This window comes from Temnothorax americanus, unplaced genomic scaffold (genome assembly GCF_048541705.1).
Source record: "Temnothorax americanus isolate GAGA-0224 unplaced genomic scaffold, ASM4854170v1 Scaffold11, whole genome shotgun sequence".
Lineage (NCBI taxonomy): Eukaryota > Metazoa > Arthropoda > Insecta > Hymenoptera > Formicidae > Temnothorax > Temnothorax americanus.
Window position 1 is genome coordinate 3452664 of NW_027509242.1, and position 18506 is coordinate 3471169.

An 18506-nucleotide genomic window follows, 5' to 3' on the forward strand; every position below is an offset into this window, starting at 1 on the left:
CCTTCCGCACGTGGATCCAGTCTTCCGCGAAGCGGAAAAAATGCGGCTGAAAAAAACGAAAAAAAAGAGGTGAATTTATATTCGCGCCGGGTGCAGGAGAGTGCAGTCGAGACGAGTGGCGAGCGTATACGTGTAGTACATACCCACGAGACGAAGAAATCATCTGCGGTGATCTGCGGGACCGAAGACAGGTAATCTCGCCGCTCTCGCGTGCGGCGAGAGGAGCGATTGAACTTTTAACTTGTTTATCTCGCTTGTCGCTCGCGGCGCGTGCAAATAGGATGTTGTTGCGGTACGCGCAGCGGCCGGGGTGCGTTAACCGTATGCCGCCGATCACGTCGGTTCCAGCTTGTTGTTGGTCTCTATCTCTGTTTTCAGTTCGGACGATGTTGCTCATCGGGAAATGGCACTGATCGAAAGAATCCCGTGTGAGAGGATGTTGCACGTCGAAGTAAGCATGTATACGTGCGTATAACTGCGCTGATCGCTAATACGCCAGCCTCGGCGAATAAAGAATAAAGCAGATTGCGTCAAGTATCTCTGGATGCGTTACAGAATCTGTTGACAGTAGAGAAAATTTATACCCCGTATATAATATAACTTGGACGTCTGATCCTGGCATTGTCAGTATACTTGGGAACGTACCCTTGATTGGCGTCAACTGTGCCAACTGTACGCTTGTGTTTTACGGGCAGAACCTGGTAGCGAGTTCAACTTTGATCAAATTCTGATTAACTTGGTTGGCGATTAATTCAACCGGTAGGAACGGTTTCTAAATCCTTTTATCTTCAATCTAATCTTTTTTTCTCATATATTGAATTTATAATTCTTTAAAATTGTGCAGATTTTGCTTGATTAGCTAATTGAAGTTTGACCGTGGTCACTCATAATCTGATGACAGATTGACAACAGAATCCGAGCAGTATCTGTCATCTTACAAATGAAATATTATTTATATAGCAGATACGAAACGACAGGTTTTTCTCCATTTCTCTTGTCAATTTGTCATCGAGTGGATTCAATATATTTTACATTTCCGTTAACATTTTGTGGATAAAATCTGTAGTAGACACTTGATTTGACTATTTAGGACGATTTCATATAGTGATAAAACTCGCTTGGCACTGAATTTGAATTAACTGTTGTTAGCGACGCAATTACACACATACGATCACGTTAGAAAAATGTATAAGATTAAAAATGTGAAGCATATCTTCTATTATAATATTTGATTCAATAATCACGAATGTTTTCGTATACATTATGGTTACACGATGTCGCATTTTTCTGAAAGTTATACAGATGATTGTCTCGTTTTATTTTCATAATAAAATTTACTTTCTATCTTAGACGGTACGACAGGATTTAAATAAAAGTTGCAAGTAAAAACATCGGTTTATAAACACGTGGTGTTTACATCACTGCTCTTAAAACTCACGGTAAACAATAAAAAATTGTTTTGTTGATGGTCGTGCTGTTTAATGTAAAGATGGAAGAAATTATTTCTATATAATATTATACTATCATATATTGAGAATGACGCAAATCAGTAACGTTTGATCGCGGACGTGTGCCGGTTAAGGGTTAATGAAGAATGTTTTATACAATAAACATTGTTAGATTACAGAAGTGGTAAGGCTGTAGACGTTGCAACGTACAAATAAAGAAAACGTGACAACGGCATTTAACTTTATTAAATACGTATTCTGTAGCTTCTAAAGCTATAGAAATAATAATAAATAATGAGATGTGTAACAAACAATAATTTAAGATTAAAATTTAAACATTCAACAAGGCATCCTTACCGTTGACTGTACTCTAACAAGATGTGTAAATTATATTACAATCCATTCTTGGCACTTTAAATCACCATACAAACAAAAAATTCCCTTATTACCTAATGGAAAACTCATTGATAGATGTAAAAGTCAGAATTAACTTCAAAAATTACAAATGGTAATGTTTTTATACTGTTTCAGTTACTGTATTAATAATATAAGTTGACACAAGTATGTACATCGCAGAAGACCAGTTGAGAGATGATACGCGAACCGTAGATACAAGACGTGCGCTTGATTCTGCAATTGAAAAATACAAAAGTATTATAATAAAATCGCCTTCTTCCATTTATAGACTTAACCGGAATTGGCAATTAGGTGAGCATCTGATATAAAAATATATAGAAGATATTGTTTTCTATATAAGATTTTTTTAGAACAAGTTTAACGTAATGTAATTATTTCTTTTTATAGAACCTGAAATGAGACATTATTGGGCTGCATCCTTCTTGTTACCAGTCGGATCAATTTTTGTTCTTGCAGTGGTTGTTTTATTAATGGTAACGACTTAAAATTTATTGTAATCATGATCACTTTATTGATGGAATGTTCAATTAAAATTTAAAATTTCAAACGGCCTTTACAGGTACTGTTCAAACGATGTCCTCACACAATAGCCGCAATTGTTACTGCAATGCTCACCATCGTTATCATATTGACAGCTATATTGTCACTTAATCACGATCCAGTTTATACTTGATGCATTTATACCAAATAATCTATATATATTGACATATATATATACTGACCAAATAATTATATATATAATATATATATATTGTATATAAGTCTTTCTTCCATATATGTACATTGAACTGGGAGCTCAAAACTGATATATACAAGAATTATTGTGTGATACTTATACATATTGAATAAATGGATATATTACTTACCACTAGGATTGTTCATTCATCATTTTCATTTTAATCATGTCTTCCGAAACGCGTTTTACAGTTTTCAGATAGCTCTCCAACGTTGCGTTTAATCTCTCGTAGTTCTAAAATATAAATCGCAGCATTAATATCAAGTTACGGTATTAATATAAGTATAAAAATATACTTGAAAATATACATTTAATATATACCTCTTTATGAGCAGAGTCTTTACTCAAGTGCTTTAATTCATTTAACAATACATCTATGGTATTAAGTATGCGGTAACCAAACAGACGGTGCTGTAGCTACTAATGGTGTTTCAAGACCAAAATATTCTTTACCGCTACCTAATACCGCGTTAATATAATCTACCGCTAAGTCGGTGGCTTCCACTAGATGACCAGTATTTAGCATGAGACGTAGAAGTTCTGAGGCGTTTCGCTTCTGCAATATTTTTATGGTGAATATAATATTTTATGTATGCCGCCGATCACGTTGGTTCCAGCTTGTTAGTCTCTATCTCTGTTTTCAGTTCGGACGATGTTGCTCATCGGGAAATGGCACTGATCTAAAGAATCCTGCGTGACAGGATGTTGCTTACGTCGAGGTAAGCATATATACGTGCGTACTATTGCGCTAATACGCCAGCTTCGGCGAATAAAGTGTTGTCGGTACCTCAGCAGATTGGGTCAAGTTTCTCTGGATGCGTTACAGAATCTGCTGACAGTAGAGAGACGTATATAACTTGGATGTCTGATCCTGGTATTGTCAGTATACTTGGGAACGTACCCTTGATAGACTGGCGTCAACTGTGTTCACGATACGCTTGTGTTTTGCCGGAAGAACCTGGTAGTAAGTTTAACTTTGATCAAATTCTGATTAACTTGGTTGGCGATTCATTCAACCGGCAGGAGCGGTTTCTAAATCCTTTTAACTTCAATCTAATCTTTTTTCTCATGTATTGAATTTATAATTCTATGTTAAAATTGTGCAGATGTTGCTTGATTAAGCTAATTGGAGTTTGACCGTGGTCACTCAATCTGATGACAGATTGGCAATAGAACCCGAGCAGTATCTGTCATCTTACAAATGAAATATTATTTATATGGCAGATACGAAACGACAGGCTTTTCTTTGGGAGCTTTCCAGCAAGCTACACAGGTCGACACAAACATCCTTCTATCTTTCTTTTTTGGTAATGAGCAACAAAGATAAAACGATACTTGTGTCGAGTTGTGTCGCTTGCTGGAAAGCTCCCAATTTCTCTTGTCAATTTGTCATCGAGTGGATTCAATATTTTACATTTCCGTTAACATTTCGTGGATAAAATCTGTAGTAGACACTTGATTTGACTATTTAGGACGATTTCATATAGTGATAAAACTCGCTTAGCACTGAATTTGAATTAACTGTTGTTAGTAACGCAATTACACACATACGACCACGTTAGAAAAATGTATAAGATTTAAAATGTGAAGCATATCTTCTATTATAATATTTGATTCAATAATCACGAATGTTTTCATTGTATACATTATGGTACATGTGTCACATTTTTTTGAAAGTTATACATATGATTGTCTCATTTTATTTTCATAATAAAATTTACTTTCTATCTTACACGGTATGACAGGATTTAAATAAAAGTTGCAAGTAAAATCATCGGTTTATAAACACGTAGTGTTTACATCACTGCTCTTAAAACTCACGGTAAACAATAAAAAATTGTTTTGTTGATGTTCGTGTATAATGTAAAAATGGAAGAATTATTTCTATATAATATTATATACTATCATATATATATTGAGAATGACGCAAATCAGTAACAGTCTTTAATGAGAATGTTTTATACAATAAACATTGTTAGATTACAGAAGAGGTAAGGCTGTAGACGTTGCAACGTATACAAATAAAGAAAACGTGACAACGGCATTTAACTTTATTATACGTATTCTGTAGCTTCTAAAGCTATAGAAATAATAAATAATGAGATGTGTCACAAACAATAATTTAAGATTAAAATTTAAACATTCAACAAGGCATCCTTACCGTTGACTGTACTCTAACAAGATGTGTAAATTATATTACAATCCATTCTTGGCACTTTAAATCACCATACAAACAAAAAATTCCCTTATTACATAATGAAAAACTCATTGATAAATGTAAAAGTCAGAATTAATTTCAAAAATTACAAATGGTAATGTTTTTATACTGTTTCAGTTACTGTATTAATAATATAAATTGACACAAGTATGTACATCGCAGGAGACCAGTTGAGAGATGATACGCGAACTGTAGATACAAGTGAGCTTGATTCTGCAATTGAAAAATACACAAGTATTAGGCTTAACCAGAATTTGCATTTAGGTGAGCATCTGATATAAAAATAATACAAGACATTGTTTTCTACATAAAATTTTTTTAGAATGGGTTGCATCCTTCATGTTACATCTCGGATCTGTTTTTATTATTGCAGCAGTAGTTTTATTAATGGTAACGACTTTAATCACGATCACTTTATTGATGGAATATTCAATTAAAATTTAAAATTTTTAACGGCCATTACAGGTACTGTTCGGACGAAGTCCTTGTACGGTAGCCGCAATTATTATTGCACTGCTCATCATCGTTATCATATTAACAACTATATTGTTACTTAATGACGATCCATTTGATCTAGTTGATCCAGTTTATACTTAATGCATTTATACCAAATAATTATATATATTGAAATCACAGACAAAAAAGCAGCGACCGTAACAAGGTGTTGGTGTTCATATATTTTATATTAATTAAATAGTTTCATGGTTTACACTCCGAATTCAACGAACTGTTGCGTTAATTGACTTAATTGTACGACACTGAGGATGGTCCTATATAGGTCCGAAACGTCTGTAATTTTTTAATTAATATAGAATATATGAACACCAACACCTTGTTACGGCTCGATGCTCCTTTGTCTGTGATGTTAATCTCTTGTATGCCTTTATATATATATATTGACTTATATATATTGACCAAATAATTATATATATTGTATAAGTCTTTCTTCCATATGTACATTGAACTGGGAGCTCAAAACTGATACATACAAGAATTATTGTGTGTGTGTGTGATACTTATACATATTGAATAAATGGATATATTACTTACCACTAGGATTGTTCATTCATCATTTTCATTTTAATCATGTCTTCCGAAACGCGTTTTACAGTTTTCAGATAGCTCTCCAACGTTGCGTTTAATCTCTCGTAGCTCTAAAATATAAATCGCAGCATTAATATCAAGTTACGGTATTAATATAAGTATAAAAATATACTTGAAAATATACATTTAATATATACCTCTTTATGAGCAGAGTCTTTACTCAAGTGTTTTAATTCACTTAACAATACTTCTATGGTATTATGCGGTAACCAAACAGACGGCGCGGTAGCTATTAATGGTGTTTCAAGACCAAAATATTCTTTACCGCTACCTAATACCGCGTTAATATAATCTACCGCTAAGTCGGTGGCTTCCACTAGACGACCCGTATTTAGCATGAGACGTAGAAGTTCTGAGGCGTTTCGCTTCTACAATAATTTTTATGTGAATATAATATTTTATAAATATAGAAACACTACATATATAAATTTGACTGAGTAGTTACCTTATACGATATTAATAACCATTGTGGTAGAAAAGCTCCATCCTGCAATAATTTTTGCGCAACGGCCTTATGTAATTCGCAGTTATCACTCTCTTCGTGCTTCAATGTGAAATACTCCAATAGTCTCCAAGCGGTGTTCGTAATAGTTGTATTAGATATTCCAATATCTGAAAAAGAATATTGACCGTCATATATTCCTTGGAAAAAATATCGTTCCGCCGCAACGGTTTACAAAAATTATAATAATTATGCGCACCAAATATATCATTTTGTATTAGCCAATCCCAGGCATTTGGATCTTCGCGTTGACTTAGTTTGATGCATTGAGAGGTCAAGCTTTTGAGTACAGAGGCTTTACTAATTTTAAATACATCGCATAAATGTAACGCCGTTACGTACAAACCAGTGCTACACAAGGTGACGATAAGCTCGGATAGTTCTGAAATATATAAACATATTTTTTTAGAATAATCCAATTTTTAAATTATAATAAAATCCATTCATTTTCTCCTTGTAAAGATAAATTACGTAGTTAAAAGACATTTACCGGTATGGGTGACTATATGCATTTCCGAATTCACTTTCGATATTTTTAATCTTGCGTCTACTATATAATATTCTTTTTTGATGTCATCTAATTCGAGCACTTCAATTTGTTTCTTTATCTTGTAATGCGATACTTCTTTTCCGTCAATGCTTCTCTTCTTTTGTGGATTCGACGAGTTCATCTCGCTAGGGATGCTCTGATCAATTACCGGCCTTACGATCCATCTGTACTTCTCTCTTACATGATGCAAAGCATTGATACACGCCAGTAAACATTGTGCTTGCTTCGCTATAATCGGCGTGGAGTGAGGTTCTTGACTTAAACGCATAGCTTGTTCGTACATTATGGACGCGGCTGTAAAAATATTAAAGAAATTTGTAGCAACGTGACATAGATGCTCACAATTATAGAACAAGAAACTCACCTTTTCGCATATTTTGCTTATTGATATGGAAACTGTATAGAAAATTATAATAATTGTTTTCCATAAGATCGACGCTTCTGGCTCTACCTTCTACTATTCTTTCGAGATCCTCGTACATATCGACGTAGGGAAAAGAAATCAAATCTATTAACAATTTCTTTTCGAATAACGTAACAACCAATTGCCGTAAGCAGTCCACTCTGCGCACGGGGTCTGGATTCGCATTCAGGCAATGGTAAGCTTCCGTGTGATGACCCAGACTCAAATGTTGTGCGAATATTATGGAATGAAGCGTCGGTAAATTCGGATCATCCGCGTCGGCGGTTGTTATGGCCGTTTCGGCGATCTCTATGATACAGTCGGACGCATTATGTTCCTCGAACAATTTGATAACTTTCAGGTAATAATGAACTAGATCCTTATTTTTCGATGTCATGTTAGAATTGAGTAAGGCATCCACTAAAAACACGTCGGTCAATATTCCGTTGGAAGCACGAAGAAAATGATCGCACGCCTTTTGCATCTCTCCCATTTCTAATAAGGCAACGGCTAATATAAATTTCCTCGAGGCGCTGTTCCATTCGCACCACATATTCAGAAGTCTCACGTATTCTTGAACAAGCAGGAATTGGCAACTGGAGAGCAACCATTCGGGGAAGATAAAATTTCCGGATATCGGCCATCTAATTGCTTTGTTTAAGAAAATATGAAGAGACAATGAATCTGGACTTCACGCAAACTGCTAAGACTGTTATTAAAGGATACACAAGTTGCGCGAGAAGCGTCACATGCGTTAGCATACTGTAATGCCACGGTATCAGAGCGATTGGGTCCATATTCGCTTGGGCCATCAGAATATGAGCGTGTTTCGCACCACTACTGTGAATAAACAGTTCTAACAGCGAGAGAGATCGGTGCTGCCTTTGTCCAACATTAATCCGCGAATCAGCGAGCTTAAGAGTTGAAAGACGCTGGGAGCTGGATTCGCTGAAATTTTATAATCTTTTTTATACGTTTTCACGATGCTGTTTAGATATCGTGTAATAATAGGAAATATAGTTTTTACACTACGTTAAAACGATGTAAGACTTACAGTAATGATTGCGAAGGCGTATACGTTGCTGTCGATTCGCATATCCATGTGACGACATAGTAAGCTTGAGTAAGTACAACGGTTCTCGGCGCCAATGATGATCTTATAGTGTGTAAAGATCTCGAATTACACATCTCAGGACGCCTCAGTATGAGTTGTTGCAGCATTAATAAATCCCTGCAGATGGAGAATCTCAAGAGGGCTATTTGCGTTATGGTTTCCACCACCGCGGAAATTCCTAGTTGACTGCCAAATAGATGACTGACGTTCAACAAGATCTTCGAAGTATCGTGATCATCGTCAAATTGCAGCTTATTTGGCTGCCCAAGATCATACGTTAAAGTTTCCAACAACATGGCCATGGCACTCGATATGTCTTTGACGTTACTCAGTTTGTGACAGAGTTCCGATTGGAAGTCAAAATCCGACAGCTATTTTTAACAGTGTACGTGTCACATGGAAGAGATTTCCAACATATAAAAAAAGAAAACGAGAATAGAAATTAATTAAAATACTCACAGAATCGTCGGGTTCCAACATCAGTTTCGACAGCAAATCGTTGATTATGATATCTGGACTTCTCAGATGATACAATTCTCTCTCGATTTCCGTTTTAGTCTCTTCAGATAATTGTTCTCCCAACATGACCAACGCGGACATTAACACGATTAGATCTTGGCATGTGTCCTCATCTTGCGACAGAACGGGCGTTGTCTTGAACCGAGAAATATAAGACTTATCGTTGCAAAGCACAAGATGTTCTAAGGCTTCCATAGGTCTCAGAAGCGAGAACGAGGACTTCTTCAATAATACTGCGCCGTAAACACTCGGCAGTAACAGCAGACCTACTGGACGAGTACCGTTGGCGTGATATTGAACGACGCACGAATAGAATTTCGACCAACATCGATTAGCGATTTCGAGATAATCTTCATCCATAATCACGTAATCCATCACTTCCGCTTGCATCTCAGCCTCTACGGCCATACACACTCTCTCCTTTAGAACGGCCGGTGAAAAGGTCATGTCTGCAACTACATTGGATCTTCTGTAGATGCTCAGAGCTTTCGTGATGTCCGCTAATGAGAATTGTCCAGGATGAAATATATAATTGATGTAAGCTTCTCTCGGATCCGTTCCAGGTTCGGTTACAATATAATCTCTGTCGCGCGCTTGTTCCAAGATCGTAGTTTCCCATGCGGGATTAATGCGATGCGTTAGTGCCGTTAGTGGTAACTGTGCGTGCGTCACTGCCACCGTATCCATGTCCGCGGTCCTCCACACTGCCCACAATCTAGTTGGCGTAAATGCAAAATCCACCAGATGTTGCTGTGTAAAAATAATGTAAATTCGTTACGTTTGTTTCACAGTACGATACATAAAAAGAGAAGCATATATCAATGAAAGTACTCACATCTGGCGCGTATAACGCACATAATCTAACAAACTTGAATATGCCATTGTCCTGTACAGGCTTCAGAATGCTGAATTCGCATTTCGTGCCGAATTTTAAGAAAATTCCAAGATACAATTCGTTATCGTTGCCCAGCGCTTTCCTCAAGACGTGGGCTTGCGCACCATGAGATACAACACGATTCTCGGTGGCTGCGTCCGTCACAGCCACACACTGCGTCTTGTTACAGGACCATATACGTACATTGCCCTCTCGACATAACGCGAACAGATACGTATCGCTACCGTAACTGTGTATAACGAGAGACATAGCCACATGAGCTTCGGTATTACGACCTCTGAATGCAGTGGCTATGCCGCTTAAAAATTTGGGCATTATCGAGTCCTGTTTCAGTTCGCTGGTGTGCACGAGACCTGAGAGAGTGTCGAGCCTCAAGAGTAATATAGTGGCCGAACTATAGGCAAGGGCAAACAGCGCCTCTTCTTGCGGCAAGGTAAGCCACGACGCTGCTGCATGAGGCACCGGAGAATCTAAAAACATTGTCGAATCAATGTCTGGCATAATACAGTGACAAAACTAAATTTATTGCGTTGTTGTAATTATTACGCCATATCTTGCAACCTCTTACTTGTAGCTCCAGCATTGGAAATAATGTGAAATGTGTGAGGATCTCTGGCATGTTGTACGGTGGCTTCGCTGAATATAGATTGTACACTGAGATCTGTATATGTGCCCAATAGAGTTTCCTTGGAAAAAAAAAAAATTATTATTGACAGAATATTCTTGGCAACAAAATATATATCAAAAACAAGTAACAAAATTCATGCGTACTTGATTGTATATCTTATCTGGATGAGAAAAGGAAAGCTTGTGAACGCTGGAAACAGTGACGATCAAGATAATGACGGAGTTGACTGTCTCGTGAATGGAAATCCCATCTAGAATCGGAGTGTCCGTAAATTTGTATCTCACTCGACAGTTGGCAAGATTAATATCCAAACTGTGCTCGACCAATTCGAGTACGTCGTGGCAAATGCGCCAGTAAATAAAGCGGTTACGAGTGAAATACGTGGAAGAATCTTTGTACGAGTAGCCGCCTGCCCTCTCTGGTACTTTTATGTCTTGCAACGTGCTTTGGCTTCCACCTGTAAAAATAAAATCCTCATTATGCATTCCTCGTTAATGGAGAATAATATAGTAACACAATTATTTTAATTCTTATCATATATTGTGCGATTACCTATCATGACATTTCGTATAACAGCAAGAGAGAGAGATTAGTGATTAATAGTAATTAAATAATAATTACTACTCTCTAAAATTAATTTTACCGAAACGCGGCAAATTGACGTACGTGTTTGACACATATACAAATTTAGAATCGGTCACGTGTGCCGTTTAATTTACGGCGTTAAAAATCCAAAATCAATTTACATAGAACGAGCATAGACAGGCAGAGGTTAGAGCGTGCGAAAATTGATACTTCGACTTATAAACGTTACACGATACATTATTCCGCGAGCGTCGTGCTTGCGCGTCGCCGTGAACAGTTCCTCGAGGCGTTTTTATGTGACATCGCGACCGAAAATACGTTTGCCGGGTGGCCGGAGTCTCCCGGCCGGAGGTTAGGACACGCTTTACCTGTGTTCAGAGTGATCTCTTTCCATTTCTCTGGCAGAGTTTGGTCCGGCACGACCTCGCGATACCCCAGCGGGAACTCCACCATGTTCCGATACTTTTCGGGAAGTTGCTACAATAATTTTGTCACTTTACATCACAGAAAAAACCGCCGAAGATTTGAGCGGTTATCGAACGGTTTTTTGGCGCTCGCCTCGTTGGCCTCGGCCTCGTGTGCTTCACACACTTCACTTACGTCATCGACGAGATACTATACGGAGATAGGCGGGAAAAACCTCGCTGGCGCACTAATGCCCTCTCGGCCATATCGCGAGAAACAAATAATATAATTCAAATTCAAGCGATATTTATAAACTCCGATGTTATATATTTAAAATCGTCTCAAGTCTTTTTTATATATATTTAAGATCCTGGGTAGAAAAATATATGTCTCGGAATTTTTTATATTATTAAAAAGATATATATCAGAATTTTTATGAAAATTTTAAGACAGCTCTTACGTTGGCTCTATTTTTATACAAATTGGAACGTTTTTCAGAGAAACTTAGACAAAATAATAATGAAAGAATAAAATAATAATGTGTTTTAAGTCCGACAAATAATCGGCGCGCAGTTCGTTGGAAAAATTATATGTATATATATAGACATATATGTATACAGAAACTAATATAAGGCTTTCAAAGACCTAAGCTTGGATCGCATGGCTTTTGATTCTAATGGTAAAATAATAATATTTCAGATTTTTTCCATCTTTGTAGAAATCTGAATACAATATAAGAAAATTTGCGCAATTGATTTATTAAAAAATTTTCATACATGCAAAATATTCTGAAAATCCTCATCCAATTATTTTTGAAAGTATTTGAGAGGTTTGACATATTTTTTCAGATTTTTTCATAAATCTAAAATATGAGAAATTTTTTTTATCAGAGTAGTCAGTATATTTTGGAACGCACTCTCGTGCATTCGCGAAAGAAAGTCACGTGAGATCGCCTGGTGGTGTATGTATGTAATGTATACGTATCCTCACTATCCTCGATAGCGTCCCTTCGCAATGCCGTGATGTCAATCGCTGTCGGTCGTCTGAAATGTTGAATGATTGGCGAACGGACGCTCCAGACACTCGGACATGGCACACCGTTCGACGTACGCGAATTATGTGATTGTCGGATGGAGCGGATAAATGAACCCGAATGGAACACGGTCGTGGTATTTACCGTTGATGTTTCTCTAAGCCGGGAGCCTCCGTGTGCGCGCTCGCGTGAGATGTAACCTGATGTCCTGAAACGTTAACGCCAACGTTAACGTTATTGTTAACGGAATCATTGAATTTTCGCGGCCGGCAAACATTATTAGGGTCTCTAAAGATGAACAAGAAGGTGGTCACCGTGTTTTACCTGACGCTAAACATAGCCTTCTCAATTGTTATCGTGCTCCTGAACAAATGGCTCTACGTCCACACACGCTTTCCAAACATCACGCTGTCCATGATACACTTCTTCGTGACGTTCGTCGGCCTATTGATCTGCGAGAAGCTGGATGTCTTCTGCGTCAAGGACATCGACATCAAGGAGATGGCGTTGATCGCCATGACGTTTTGCGGATTCGTCGTCCTGACGAACCTGAGCCTGGCCCACAACACAGTCGGGACTTATCAGGTGGCGAAGATGCTCACGACGCCCTGCGTGATAGTGATGCAGATGATATTTTACAGGAAGCACTTTGGCATACTCGTTAAGTTGACTCTGATACCGATTACGCTGGGAGTCGTGATCAATTTTTATTACGACATACAATTCAACGTCGTTGGTACCATCTACGCGACGCTGGGAGTACTCGTGACATCTCTGTATCAAGTTGTACGTGATTTCTTACAATACTTTCGATAATTATGGAATTTATATAGAAATTTTTATGCGCAGGTACAAGTGCGCAATGCCAATTATTCCATTTGTCATTTCTTGCAGATGATAAACAGAAAGCAGAAGGAGTTTCAAATGGATCCAATGCAGTTGTTATTTTATCAAGCGCCACTGTCTGCCGTTATGCTGTTGATCGTTGTTCCAATTTTGGAGCCGGTCGGACAGACATTCACGCACAGTTGGTCACTGTCGGACATAGTAAGTTTCTGAAACGTTAAGCGACAAATCTCAGAAGCTTTCGAGATTATTGAACGATCACATTGTACGTCTATTGCAGATCATGGTGATACTGTCGGGTGTGGTCGCGTTCTTCGTGAATTTAACTTCCTACTGGATCATAGGAAAGACTTCGCCTTTAACGTATCCTTACATCAATATGTATTATATTACGAGATGTCAACAAACTCGCGTGTTATGCACTTTAACAAAATGCTCAGATATAATATGGTTGGACATTCCAAATTCTGCCTTCTGCTGCTAGGAGGCTCGTTACTTTTCCACGAAACGTTAGCGATAAATCAAGTCGTTGGTATAACTTTGACATTGGTGGGAATCATATTATACGCTCATGTTAAGGTAAGGTTTTTTGCGCGATGTCTCTCGTCATCGGTATACTTTGCATTTAATACATAATTTTCCGTTCCAGATGAAAGATATCCAGACGTTAGTACCAGAGTTTGAAGACAGAGAAGCAAAGCCTCTGTATAAAGTGTGATTCCGTTTTAGGGAGGATAATAGAATCGAAGGAATTGAAAGAAATAAATCCCTGTACTTAATGAACGCATAAGTTTTGTAAGCTGTTGAAATCTACGTTACAATAAACGTTTATTTATTATTCTCGAATTTGTTAGAGTGTGGTTTCTCGTTCTAAAAAATATCGAGTCACGCACGATAATCTTACGAAGAACGAATTATTGTAGTATCTCAATTCTATATTATAATTTTGATGTAATATGATTTGTTATAATTAAATATGAGTGAATTTTTTCAGCATAGAAATAGATAAGAAAAATTAGAGCTCGATTCCTCGAATGTTGATTAATTGCAATTGTTCCGTCTCTTTAATTTTTCTGCTACTAGTACACTACAGACGCGCGCTATTTAGCTTTTTTTTACTATGTCGTTACACAAAAACGTTTATATAATGCTATTTAATATTACTATTTAATAATACTAAATTATAAGAAAAATTTAACGATATACAACAACATGACTTTGTACAGAAAAATATTTATTTAAATTAATGTCGTGTCTTTTTTTTTTTTTGCGAAGATATAAATAAATTTTTAATAATTAATTGAAAGTCTCGGAAAAAAAATTCAATTCAAAACAGATGAGAATACATGGTTGCGGTTAAAAAAAGTCGTCGGTCGCGTTCGAACGGAAAGCTGAATCGATACAATGGCACGAGAGTAATTACAGTGAATTAAAAGGGTTGAGGTTCGACGAAAAAGAATCCGCGGGAAAACGGTATCTCGAAGCAAAATGGGTCGACGTCACACCTTGGGCTGAGATAGTTCAACTGTATTGAAATTAGCGGCAACTTCAAATTAAGATTACGATTTATCGTTAGCTTTTTCCCAGGTGCATCAGACCCAACGGAGCCTTTCCTAGAATGCTCTTATATATGAAATCAGCCCGTCCGCGGCGCTAGCGAGAAATCGTCGTCCCGCGAGACATCTAGCCTTCAAAAAACGTATCAATTGCTAGACGCGGACTTTTTGACGCGGTCAGCTTTGCAAAATCTCTATTTTCCACAATCAGAATTTTTAAAGCCGCATTCTTCTCGACTGACAAATTCGGGAGATATATCTCTTATTTTCGAGCTTTGCCTCGTTAATTTCACTCGCGAATAACGGAGTCGTCCGCGAAATATCGGCGAGAGCGGATCAATAAAACGCGAGCTTGCGCGCATCGGAACGTGACGCGCAAGCTGCTGCGCATTTGATTTCCGCTAAATGGCGTTGCTCTAACAACGCGGCCGGAAGGAGAAGGAGGGGATGTATTCAATCGAACAAACATGATAGCTATAGCAACGTGCTGTCGTGCTCCAAGCTCCAAGTCCAAGTATTTCGAACGTGCTCGCGCTCGCCTCGCCGTCGCCTGTTTACGTCGGTCAAGTTTTGCGAGAGAGCTACGACGATGAAGATCGAGGAGGTGAAGAGCACCGCCAAGACCCAGAGGATCTCCGCGCACACGCACATCAAGGGCCTCGGTCTCGATGAAAGCGGCACGGCCCTCCAGAGCGCGGCCGGTCTCGTCGGTCAGGAAATGGCGAGAGAGGTTAGGGTTTCCTTGAAAGCGGCGGGAACCGCCGCGTTGAAATGTTTTTTCCAGGAACCATCACGCTGCATCGACATCGTGTCGCGTTATACTCATAAACGATAGTATCATCAGAGAATGCGTTACAGTTCTCTATTTCCAATTAGTCATTTAGGTGTTGTAATAATTATTTAAATGTAAATTTATTTGCTCTCGAAATGAATTACAATTTACTTCTTTTATATTCACACCAAAACTTTCTAACGTGTCTCATAACTTGAGAGATTCATGTGGGATGAGGACTGGACTTGAATCAGAGATCCCCTGATTAAGAATCAACCGCCTTCGCGCGAAGCCACGTGTCATCCTAACGCGTATAACAAGGGCTACGGTCAACGTGACGCTACAAATGCTTCGAAGCATTCCTCTTCTCTTCTTTCAATGAAGAAAGAAAGAGAAGAAGAATGCTCCAAAGCATATGTAGCGTCACGTTGTAACCATAATAATAGTAACATAGCACACTAACTAGTACGATTGTTTATTTATGTACTTATGTGTACCTTGCTGGAAACACTCATTTTTTTGCATATTTTATTTTCTCAATAGAGATGAAAGTAAAATTTATATAAAGTTTGCATCAAAGTCCTGTTTACATTTTTTTCTTGTTTTACATTGGAGCCCCTTGCACAATGCTAGGCAACGGGCAATAGGAACAGGAAATAACTAATAAATTGATAATTACAACCTAAAAAATTCGAGTGCTATTTGCGATTAGTTGGCAACAGACAATAGGCACAGAATTTCCAACGTGACGGAAACTCTGTGTCTATTGCCTATGTCACTATTCTGCATTTATACATGATTTCTGATTTATATTCCCTGTTCTTATTGCCTGTTGCCTGACATTGTGCAAGGGGCTTAATGATTCGATGGATGATGATCAGGATTGTTAAGCGTAATATTGGTCTTACAGGCAGCAGGCATTGTCGTCGACATGATAAAGTCAAAGAGGATGGCAGGACGTGCCGTGTTATTGGCTGGTCCGCCAGGCACAGGCAAGACCGCGATAGCGCTTGCCATCGCTCAAGAACTCGGTAACAAAGTACCTTTCTGTCCTATGGTGGGCTCGGAGGTTTACAGCTCGGAGATTAAGAAAACCGAGGTCCTCATGGAGAATTTCAGGAGGGCCATTGGTTTGCGGATCAAAGAGACTAAGGAGGTATACGAGGGTGAAGTCACCGAGTTGACACCTGTCGAAACGGAGAATCCTATGGGTGGCTATGGTAAAACTGTATCTCACGTAGTCCTCGGATTGAAGACTTCCAAAGGCACAAAACAATTAAAACTGGACCCTTCCATATATGAGTCTCTGCAAAAAGAGAAGGTGGAAGCTGGCGATGTAATCTACATCGAAGCCAATAGCGGGGCGGTAAAGAGGCAAGGTCGAAGCGATAATTTTGCTACGGAATTCGATCTGGAAGCGGAGGAATATGTTCCTCTACCGAAAGGCGATGTACATAAAAAGAAGGAAGTTATTCAGGATGTAACGTTGCATGATCTGGATGTAGCTAATGCCAAGCCGCAAGGAGGACAGGACATAATGTCCATGATGGGACAATTGATGAAACCTAAGAAAACTGAAATTACAGGTAAAAGAGAAAATCATCGGTACATTATTTATACAGAATAATTCGTAATTTTTAGCAAGTAAATCTAAAACTCAAAATTAAAAAAATATACAAGTTGTTTAGGTTCTTTTTATCGAGTTATAATTAAAGATAAAGATGATGCTTGTAGTGCCATTCTGTTAAATGATGGAATGGAAACAGGCGTATTAATATATTTTACATTATAAACTTACATTTTTCTCTCTCAGATTGAGTTATACTTTAAAGATATATAATTATATATCTCATTTTCAATTATAATTTGAGATATGTCTAATTAGAAACAAATCATTTCAGATAAGTTGCGGAAAGAGATAAACAAAGTAGTAAACAAATACATCGATCAAGGCATTGCTGAGTTAGTACCAGGAGTATTGTTCATAGACGAGGTTCATATGCTAGACATAGAGACGTTCACTTATCTACATCGTGCGTTGGAAAGTGCTATAGCGCCGATCGTTATTTTCGCTACAAATCGTGGCCGCTGCGTGATCCGGGGATCTGAAGACATTATCTCTCCACACGGCATACCTCTCGACCTGTTGGACCGTCTTCTCATTGTAAGAACTCTTCCATACTCGAGACACGAGATCGAACAAATAGTTAAACTAAGAGCTGTTACGGAAGGATTGCAAATCGACGACGAAGCTCTGTCCAGTCTCAGCGAACTCGGCACGAAAACTACTCTGAGATATGTAGTGCAACTTCTAACACCTGCGGCTTTGACGGCGAAAATCAATGAAAGAACCAGCATTAAGAAGGAGGACGTTGAGGAAGTTAATGCGCTTTTTTTGGATGCTAAATCGTCGGCTAAGATACTCACGCAAAATCAAGATAAATTTTTGAAATAAAACTTGATTTTACGGTAACTTATTTTCTTTACATCCATCAAGAATAATTAAAGAGTAATTTAATTCTTAGATGTTTGTCGATTATATTTTAACTTTCTCAAAATCCTTCGGTTAATTACCTCTTGAATTAAAATTAATTAAAATAATTATTTTAAATGTACATATAGCGTAGCGATATTAAATGTATTACCATTATTATAAGGAAACAATCTTGTATGTATTAGAACATTTCTCATGAATTGAACTATTTTACGTACAAATGTTTGTATCAAAAACATTTCATAAATAAAAACTTTTTGTGAAACTAGAACATATTTGCT

At 37.8% G+C, this 18506-nt stretch overlaps 5 protein-coding genes across 10 annotated transcripts; 4 read left to right on the top strand and 1 right to left on the bottom strand.

Annotated features, from left to right (window-relative positions):
• Positions 1-40: 40 nt before the first annotated feature.
• LOC143908565 (uncharacterized) lies at positions 41-2626 on the top strand. 4 transcript variants are annotated; one of them, XM_077426263.1, is made up of 6 exons: positions 41-310; positions 379-451; positions 556-759; positions 1980-2156; positions 2253-2338; positions 2425-2626. In XM_077426263.1, exons 4-6 carry the CDS (start codon positions 2012-2014, stop codon positions 2536-2538), a joined length of 345 nt encoding a protein of 114 aa, XP_077282389.1. In that variant the 5' UTR covers positions 41-310; positions 379-451; positions 556-759; positions 1980-2011; the 3' UTR covers positions 2539-2626. The 4 variants fall into 4 exon arrangements, with proteins under 4 accessions (XP_077282389.1, XP_077282391.1, XP_077282382.1 ...); XM_077426265.1 differs by having other exon boundaries at positions 41-191; XM_077426256.1 differs by lacking the exon at positions 556-759.
• Positions 2627-3089: 463 nt separating this feature from the next.
• Positions 3090-5797, top strand: LOC143908546 (uncharacterized). 3 transcript variants are annotated; one of them, XM_077426249.1, is made up of 5 exons: positions 3090-3334; positions 3428-3565; positions 4982-5083; positions 5142-5209; positions 5285-5797. In XM_077426249.1, exons 2-5 carry the CDS (start codon positions 3463-3465, stop codon positions 5414-5416), a joined length of 405 nt encoding a protein of 134 aa, XP_077282375.1. In that variant the 5' UTR covers positions 3090-3334; positions 3428-3462; the 3' UTR covers positions 5417-5797. The 3 variants fall into 3 exon arrangements, with proteins under 3 accessions (XP_077282375.1, XP_077282372.1, XP_077282366.1); XM_077426246.1 differs by having other exon boundaries at positions 3092-3320; positions 3397-3565; XM_077426240.1 differs by having other exon boundaries at positions 3094-3320; positions 3394-3565.
• Positions 4368-11826, bottom strand: Nup160 (nuclear pore complex protein Nup160). Its single transcript, XM_077426130.1, has 14 exons — positions 11488-11826; positions 10678-10991; positions 10475-10592; positions 9847-10376; positions 8952-9761; positions 8433-8863; positions 8105-8326; positions 7340-8022; positions 6916-7269; positions 6625-6807; positions 6369-6535; positions 6061-6291; positions 5870-5973; positions 4368-5032 (listed from the first exon to the last, which is right to left on the bottom strand). The coding sequence occupies exons 1-13, from the start codon at positions 11570-11572 to the stop codon at positions 5872-5874; spliced, it is 4230 nt and encodes a 1409-aa protein (XP_077282256.1). The 5' UTR covers positions 11573-11826; the 3' UTR covers positions 4368-5032; positions 5870-5871.
• A 659-nt stretch (positions 11827-12485) lies between these two features.
• On the top strand, positions 12486-14249 carry LOC143908539 (solute carrier family 35 member E3-like). The gene is made up of 5 exons (XM_077426235.1): positions 12486-13343; positions 13452-13604; positions 13684-13766; positions 13844-13982; positions 14053-14249. The coding sequence occupies exons 1-5, from the start codon at positions 12852-12854 to the stop codon at positions 14119-14121; spliced, it is 936 nt and encodes a 311-aa protein (XP_077282361.1). The 5' UTR covers positions 12486-12851; the 3' UTR covers positions 14122-14249.
• Positions 14250-15425: 1176 nt separating this feature from the next.
• Pont (RuvB-like helicase pontin) lies at positions 15426-18496 on the top strand. The gene is made up of 3 exons (XM_077426154.1): positions 15426-15689; positions 16642-17317; positions 17633-18496. Exons 1-3 carry the CDS (start codon positions 15549-15551, stop codon positions 18184-18186), a joined length of 1371 nt encoding a protein of 456 aa, XP_077282280.1. The 5' UTR covers positions 15426-15548; the 3' UTR covers positions 18187-18496.
• Positions 18497-18506: the final 10 nt, after the last annotated feature.